General features: G+C 47.4%; 1 protein-coding gene across 1 annotated transcript; it reads right to left on the reverse strand.

Moving 5' to 3' along the window:
- Nucleotides 1-582: 582 nt before the first annotated feature.
- On the reverse strand, nt 583-8,018 carry LOC142008338 (uncharacterized). The gene is made up of 3 exons (XM_074985519.1): nt 8,002-8,018; nt 7,460-7,669; nt 583-1,142 (listed from the first exon to the last, which is right to left on the reverse strand). Exons 2-3 carry the CDS (start codon nt 7,650-7,652, stop codon nt 583-585), a joined length of 753 nt encoding a protein of 250 aa, XP_074841620.1. The 5' UTR covers nt 7,653-7,669; nt 8,002-8,018.
- Between the last annotated feature and the right edge of the window lie 1,005 nt (nt 8,019-9,023).

Genomic DNA, 9,023 nt, shown 5'->3' on the forward strand with positions numbered 1-9,023 from the left:
CCACCTCAGCGCCAGCCAGAAGCGGTTCCACACCCATCTGAACCATGAACGCCAGGTGGTTGAGCAGACTTTCAGTCACCTCAAAGGCCGCTGGAGGTGCCTCCTCACCCACCTTGACGTGGGGCTCCCCAGCATCCACCAGATTGTGGGCACATGCTGCGCACTCCACAACCTGGTGTAGAGCAAGGGGGAGGCATTCGTGCAGGGCTGGGCTGTGGAGGATGGCACGGCCTACCCCCAGCCAGCCGCTGCCCTGAGTCACCAAGCCAACCATGAGGGGATCCAGGTCCGGGAGGCCCCGCGGACCCATTTCAACCAGGCTGTGGGGTGAGCACCGGTGGGGCCAGCCTGATGGGCCACCGTCTACCGCCCCCAACCCACAACACACTATATTGCCCCCACGCCCACACTACCACGCCCTGAGAGCATATGACACACTTTTTTTGTTTTAAATGAAACAAACATTATTGAAACCCAACAAAAACTATGAATATTTAAACAGGAATGGGGAACTATGTGCATTGGGGGGGGAAAGCTATTAAAGGGGGGTGGGACACGAGAACTATTTATAATGGGGGGGGACTATGTACAAAAGGGGGGCCTGGGTGGCCCAGTCTTTAGCCCCCTTCCCCCTACTGTCCAGTGCCCAGTGTTAGGGGGGCACAACCCACGCCTGGGCCAGAGGCCCCGTTGAGGCTGGGTGGGGGCCGGGAAGACCGGCAGGTATGGCCTGGCTGGCTCCTGAGCCCCACGGTCCTTTTTCTTGGTGGGCTGCAGGGCAGGTGGAGGGCGCCTGGGAGGGACGGCAGACGGCGCAGCGGTGGGCAGCGTCCACTCAGCAATCTGCTCAAAGGTACTCATGAAGGCCCCCCAAGCCTCCTGGCACCAGGCCAGCACTCGCTCCTGCACGTGGAGCCAGTGCTTCTCCACCTGCAGGTAGCGCTCGGACACCTCCATGTGGTGCCAGAGGGTGGCGAGGAGCCGGGGGTCAGCAGTCGCCTGTGGCTGGCTCCGGCGGTGGTGGGCTTGTCCCAGGGCCGGTCCCTGCTCTGTTGCCTGGCTGCCACGGTGTGACGTCCTGGGCGGGCTGTCTGGCACGACGGATGTGGTGGCCACGCTGTCATGGCCCTCAGATGGTGCGGCTGTGGAAAAGAGCGGGGAAAAGCAAAGACAGCGGTTAGTCTGGGCCCTGACCCATGGCCCACGCCCCTCACCCCTCTGCTGCTGGGTCCCCATCACCTGTCCCCCAGGATGATGATAGGTGTGGTATCCTCCCAGAGGGTGACCCCCTTTGGGGGTTCGGCTCCCCCTTGCACCCAGGGATGGGGCATGGCACTGTCCTGGGGGGCAGGTGCTGATGGGCTCTGGGGGCTGTGCTGCTGCTGTCCTGGGGCAGTGGTCTGGCTGGGCTGTGGTGGGCTGGGGTCAGCTGGGTATGTGTGGGGGCCCTGGTCATGTCCCTTGTCCCTGCCCCTTAACCCAGGGGTGTGCAGCTGAGGTACATACCTGACAGTCCCCTCCCATGGTCAGGGGACACCCTTCAGGCAAACACCCTGCTGGAGCTGCGGGAGGGGAGGTCGATGAGGAGCCTCCCCCCCCCACTGGAGCCCTCCTTCTCCTCCTCCGCTGTCCTGGGGTGGGCTCCTCTGGGGACCCGTGGGGTGCAGGGCTGGCATCTGGGACAGACTCCAGCTCCGGGGCCTGCTGGGGCTCGTTGGCCAAGGTATCAAGGGTGGCTGGGGGGTAGGAGGTGTACCAGGGGCCCAGGATCTTCCTGAGCTCCCTGTAAAAGAGGCAAGTGGCAGGAGCAGCCTCAGACCAGCTGGCCGTGTCCCAGGCCCAGGCATAACCCTGCCGCAGCTCCTTGACTTTACTCCTGACGTGGTCAGGAATGTAGATAAGGTGACCCCGGGTGGCCAGGCCCTCGGCTAGCCGGGTGAACATGTCTGCATTCTGCTGCTTGCTCCCCATTATCTGGAGCACCTCCTCCTCTCCCCAAAGCCCCAGCAGGTCCTGGATCTCGGCATCTGACCAGGAGGGGCCCCGCTGCCTCTTCCCCCCGCTGGCTGGATGGCTGGGAGCCCTGGGTCCCCCCGGGGGGTTGTGCCATGGGGGCACTCAGGGGGCTGGCTGGCTGGCTGGCTGCCATGGGTGTTGGGTGAGGGATCTGGGCATCTGGAGGGCGTGCAGGCTATGCACGTGTCTCTGCTGCTGCCTGCACGCTCTTAGCTTCCTGCCACAGGAAATCATTGGGCGTGGAGCTTTAAGGGGCTGCTGCACGCAGCGACCATAGAGCCCCACAGGGGCTGGACAGAGCGTCTCTCAACCCTTCAGCTGACGGCCACCATGGAGGACCCCGCTATTTCGACATAGCAGGACGCGGATCGTCTACACATGCCCCACTTCGACATTGGATGTTGAAGTAGGGCGCTATTCCTATCTTCTGATGAGGATAGTGATTTTGACGTCTCGCCGCCTTATGTCAATTTCAACTTCGAAATAGCGCACAGCGTGTGTAGACACAACACATGCTATTTCAAAGTTGGGCCGGCTATTTCGAAATAGCCGGCTAGGGTGGACGTGGCTCTTTTGTTCCTAAAATACTTTATAAAACCCTGTCTTCCTTTTTTGTGGTTTAGAGGCTTTTTGGCTGTTTGTTTCCCTTATCAATTTTCTACAGTTCCTATCCCCTGATTTATCTTTATTATTATCAATTTCCACTTTCTTCCATTATCTGTTTATCTGTCTGTCTATTTATCTATGAACTCACTTCTCTTCTGGCCAGAAGTGTTTTTGGAAGACAAGAGAATAGGACCATAGTGGCTATAAAAGCTATGAGCCCAGAAGAAGGAGGTATAGTTAAGCTCACCTGAACAGCAGCCAGCCAGAAGGTGTGTACTTACTCTCAGCTGGTGGGGATAGCTTTTGCTCAAAGCCCACTCACTTGAGGAGGACTTTCAGATTCTGATGACGAACTTCAGGACAACTACAGGACAAGGGCTAGATTCTGGGTGTGATGGCTTGATTCTGGGGATGGGCACAAGAGAAGGAAGGAAAATGCAGCACCCTGGCCATGTCTACACTAGCCCAAAATTTTGAAATGGCCATGCAAATGGCCATTTCGAAGTTTACTAATGAAGCGCTGAAATACATATTCAGTGCTTCATTAGCATGCGGGCGGCCGCAGCACTTCGAAATTGACACAGCTTGCCGCCGCGAGGCTTGTCCCGACGGGGCTCCTTTTTGAAAGGACCCCGGCTACTTCAAAGTCCCCTTATTCCCATCTGCTCATAGGAATAAGGGGACTTTGAAGTAGGCGGGGTCCTTTTGAAAAGGAGCCCCGTCGGGACGAGCCGCGTGGCGGCGAGCCGTGTCAATTTCGAAGTGCCGCAGCCGCCCGCATGCTAATGAAGCACTGAATATGTATTTCAGCGCTTCATTAGTAAACTTTGAAATGGCCATTTGCATGGCCATTTCGAAGTTTTGGGCTAGTGTAGACACAGCCCCTGGGAAGTAGTATAAAAGGGAATCCTTCCTTCAGAAGAGCTTTGGGATGCCTTTCACTTAAGCTCCTGGGATGTGAGTTTTCCATTTACAGTGTCCTGAAGCAACCAGATGCCTTGTTCAGAATCTTAACTTAGGAGTTTAAGCAGTCATCAACCTTCTGTTAAAGCCACATTAGTGAATACCTCCAACTCTGCAGCTACTGCAATGGCATTTTCAATGGAGTTCTCTGCAAGAAGAGTCACAATAGGTCCCACAGTGATGCAGTGACCTTTGGAATGAACTCAAGATAAACTCTCTCTATCAAGGACACAAGCGATTATCCGTCAATGCTGTTTCACTTGCCTTCTTTCAAGATAATGTCTGGAACAGAAATAGGTACTAAATCCTTTAAAAACTCTATAATAAAGGACTAGCAATAAGTAAATGCTTTTTCTTGAATCAATGGGGTTGGGGCTTGGTAAAAATTAAGTACTGAAAATCTCAATAGCAAGAGGAAGGATTTTCTTGTGACAGGGTGGGATCCAGGAGATCTGTGTTTAGGTCCCAGCTGTTCCACAGGCTCTCTGTGTGACTTAGGACAAGTCACTTCATCTCTTGGCCCTCAGGTGCCATTAATAAAATGGAGATAATAATACCTCCTTCCCCGCCACCTCAGTCTTAGAGTGTTCTGGGTCTTCTGACTGTTACTGCAATACAAATAAATAAGATGGGTGAGAACCTGTGTTTTGAATAGGTCACCTTTCTCATTAGATCAACTGGCTGGATGCTTACTTCTTGTCATTTCCTTAAAAGATCAGCTTTATGCAACTCTGGCATTCATCTCTGCTCTGATTTCATGTTTCCAACTTTCCACCCCATTCCCAGCTCTGTCAGTGGCACCTTTCTCGTAATGACCCTTATTTCCTGTCAGGACCACTCACCTTTCCTTTGTGTGTCCCTTGCTTTGGGAATGCCTTCCGGAAGCATATTAGCCACGTGACCTCTTACACCTCAGACAAATCCTTCTCAAACAAGTCCACCATCTCAGCTGTGAGAAGGGCTCTCAGTATCGCTTTTGTCTGTTCTCTCTCCTTCCCGCTCCTTTCACCTGCTTATGACTCTCACACTTGTCAGGCTGAATCAAGATTTTACAGTTGTCATAATCCAAAACTAGTTCTCATTAATTTCAGTTACAGTTGGATCCAGCTGTATGTCATTTGGGTCAGATAAATAAGCTGGGCTTCATTGTTGCCAAATACTATAGCATGAACAGCTTTGAGTATCAAGGTTTGATGTCAAGTGGTGATACTGTCATTCCACCAAACCCCCAATAAAAGCATGCTATCTCCTACAGTGGTGATGCAAGTCATGTTTGATTCAGCAAGGTCATTAAACTTTGCTGGCCAAGCTCAAACCACTTTGTGATTGCTCACTATGGACTAATAGTTCCTGTGTTTTCAAGGCAGTGATATCTTGACTTGTGTGTCGTTCATTTGTAAAGGTTTGGCTTGAGGCTCTGGCTCTTTCTCTTCCAATTTTTCTTTTCCAGCCACACACAGACAGTGTTTGAATTTGAAGAGAGTTCTAATCTTGCTTTCATTCATTCATTTGTGCCATGCTGATTAGCGTAGGCGATCATGGCCCTCCACCCCTGTCTATTACAAGTACTCTGGAGCATCTCCACAGTACTGTGGCAATGCAACCATGAAGTGATACTATCCAACTAATCTTGCTATAGATCGGAATTTAGTTCAATACCTGTGTCAAAATAAGCCAGAGATCCTGAAGCCACTTTTCATCTGGCATCATTTTTTCCTCTTAAACTGTGCTCACAAGCAGGGATGGTACATCTGAGGTAAGGACATTACCACAGACATGCTCTCTATAAATAGGCCTGGCCATCATTTCTGAGGTTGTTCATACTGCTGTCAGAGCATGTGTACTAATTCCAGCATGTGCTTGTTGTAGAGATAATTGCAGTCACCCCTAGCAAAGCATAATTCATTGTTTAGGGCTGTCAATTAAATGCACTTAACTCAAGAGTTTAATTCAAAAGAAAAATAACTTGATTAAAATTAATTGAACTTAATCTTAGTTTTAATCTTTCTGTTGAACAGTAATAGAATATTCATTTAAATATACTATAAATATTTGTGGGTGTTTTTCTACATTTTTAAGTGTATTGACTTCAGTTGCAACACAGAATTCAATGTGTACAGTGCTCACTTGATATCACTATTTCTTATTATGAATATTTGCACTGTAAGAGAAAAGGAGTAGTATTTCACAATTCACCTCAAAAGTGCAACTTACAAATGTAGAATTATTTTGTTACATAACTTCACTCAAAAATATAATTTAAAACTTTAGAACCAACACGTCCACTCAGTCCTACTTCTTGTTCAGACAATCACTAAGACAGACAAGTTTGTTTATATTTAAGGGAGATAATGCTATCTGCTTTCTATGTACAGTATCACCTGATAGTCAGAACAGGCATTTGCATGACAATGCTGTAGCAAGCATTGCGAGGTATTCCATGCCAGATATGCTAAACATTCATATGCAGCTTCACGCTTTGACTTGTAGATGTCACTATCTTTTATCTTTTTATGGTGCAAATAATTGTAATAAAAATAATATAAAGTGAGCACGACATTGTATTCTACATTGCAATCAAAATCAATATATCTGAAAAACATTCAAAATATTTATAATACATTTAAATTGGCATTCTATTGTTGCTTAACAATGTGATTAAAACTGATTAATTGAGATTAATTTTTAATCTCACAATTAATTGCAATTAAGTATTTTAATCATTTGACAGACCTACTTTTTTTCCAGCACGTTTTCCTTCTTTCAAGGAAAACATTGCAAATGTTGATACCTCCTAGTTTAATTAGGCAGAGTAGAATAATTCCATTTCTCAAATGAGCGTGTGTTACTCATCTACTTCAATACTTGATTTTTGGAAGGGAATACATATGCATTTCAAAAGTGAATGGAAATAAATCTCTGAATATCTGCTGAAAATACGTGGCATTACGGAAGTCATAAGTGCAGAAGAATAGGAAGTACACATGTAAGGAAAGTGACTTCCAACACATAAGGAAAGTGATTTTAAACAAGACTTAGTTATTGTGACTTGATATAAGAGGGTAACATTTTGTGAGTGAAGAGCTTACAAAAGAGATCTGTGAGATATTCTTGAACTGCCCATTATTACCTTAGTTTATATAACAGAATCAAATGAACATTTATGACAAAACTATACTCAGCTTTTATTGCACTTTTCATCAGAGGATCTCACAGTGCTTTGCAAAAGTGATGACAGCATTGCACACATTTTACAGGAGGGGAAATTGAGGCACAAAGAGGCTGAGTGAAATGGTAAGAGAAATGACATTGCCCAGTATCACACAGTGGTGGGGCTTAGAACAGACCTCAGACCAGTGTCCTAGGCATTAGACATGCAGTACCTAAAAAAGAAGTAAGTCTGAAATGGGAACTCTTTAATGTAAACCAGTCCAGTCCATGCTGGACTTCCTTGGATTCTCTCAGCTTCCAACTGCACGGTGCTGTATAGTAGGGATCTAATATGACTAACCCCAAAAATAAATTTCCCTGTGAATTCTGAGTGATTATTTAGCCCTCTTCATTCTTTTATGGTCTCTGGGAAATATAATTAACTTTCTCCTGGGAACCCACAGGGCAGCTGGCACTCAGCAAGGAGGATGGCACATTTGAATGGTAGGAAAGGGATGGGCACACACAGTCCCTGATTGCAAGCTTTGCTTTGGTAGGCATAAGTGATCTGTGGGTGGCCGGCAGTTATGTTCACCTCTAAATTATGGCCCACAGACAAAATCATAACCAAACCTGGGCGCACGTTTCTAGTTTCTACATCCACAGAGGCCTGAACCTCTTTGGTGGCTCTGTGCTATACCACACAGCTATGAAAGGATCTTACTTTCTGCATTTTGTACAGCCACTCTGGGTCTCTCCTGAATCACCGCAGTTCTCAGCCCAAACTTCACGTTCTGCCAGCTTCTCCAAGTTCCCCTGCTTAGCCAATTCACGTTGGGCTTCTCCAGATGTGTTACTGTCTCGTTATAGGATATGTCTTCATCATCTGCAGGATCAACCCACTCAGGGTTGATCATCCAGTGTTCAATTTCACCTGCACAAAATCACACAAAATCAAACTATTTGGGGTCAACAGTTGACTCTTGTACTCCTCAATGTTGTAAGGAATAAGGGATGTTGATGGGAGAGTTTCTCCTGTTTACCTCCCTGTGTGAGGAAGGCCAGATAAGTCAATTGTAGACAGGCTCATTATAGCTTTGTAATTTCCATAGCTAGAATTGTGTATCTACAGTCGACTTTAATATCTAGGATACATACAGGCCCCTTTCAACAACCCATCAACTTCTGTAATCTGACAAATCACCCCCTATTCCACTCCCAGTAGTGCATCTTCGCCTTTCTTGGTCTCTCCGTAGCTTCATTCACCTGTGATTTCCTGCAGGAATCATGACAAATACAACCAGAGAAATCTCTCCATGTGCCACCGTACCACCCTGATGGCTATTTATACAGCAGTCCTGGGACAATACTGTTGATAAAGTGCTAATGGTAACAAGGCTTGAGTTTAGCCCTCTGGGCACCAAAAGCTATTTAGCTATAACAGCAGCTGATTCAGCACTACTCCTAGTAGTAGTAGTAAGCCTCTTCCACTCCTACAGCTTGGAGCATAGGCCATTATCGAGCAGTCACCAGCATCCCAGGTCCTGGGTGATCTTTTCCAGTTCTGAGCAGATGTAGCCCATCTTTTTAGTCTCTGCCTTCCAGTCTCTAGAGCAGGTGTTTCTTGGGTGCCTCCTTTTCCCTTGTATGTTCCAACTTAACACTTGCCTTGCAGTGTTGGTGGTTGGTTTTCTGCAGGTATGTCCAATTGATTGCCACCTTCTCTTCCTGATTTCTTCTTCATCAGGAAGATGGTTAGTCAGTTGCCACAGGTCTTGGTTGTTGATGGTGTATCTTGCAGGACCCTAAATGAGGACGGACACTGCATTCGAACTCTTTAAAAGCTAAGGCACAAAATAAAAGTTCTCAGTCATTTTAGTGAGGTGAAGTTATGAGAGACAGAAGAAAAACCAAAACCCTCCACATCACTGAGATGCTATTGAAACAATCCACTTAAAGGCTCAGCCTGGTGTTTTCTGAAGTGCCCACTTCCCCTTCACTGTTCTGGTTGTATTGGTCCCTCACACTAGCCACATTACATGACCGGGAAACCTTAGCCTATGTCTGAGTGTTTAAGCCAGTTTCCTTTATACCACATGCATGTCCCAGTGACAACAAGTAAGTAACTTCAGTTTCCTGGTTCTGAGGTAATTTTGTTCTGGAGGGTTTATACAGGCAGCCCAGAGCACAGCTGGTCCAGGGGGCAGAGTTCTGGTCTCAGAGGTACTGCAACTAGCCCAGGTGAAACAACACTGAGCAGTTCTTTCAAGTGAATAAAGTGGTAGAAG

This window comes from Carettochelys insculpta, chromosome 2 (genome assembly GCF_033958435.1).
Source record: "Carettochelys insculpta isolate YL-2023 chromosome 2, ASM3395843v1, whole genome shotgun sequence".
Taxonomy (NCBI): Eukaryota; Metazoa; Chordata; order Testudines; family Carettochelyidae; genus Carettochelys; species Carettochelys insculpta.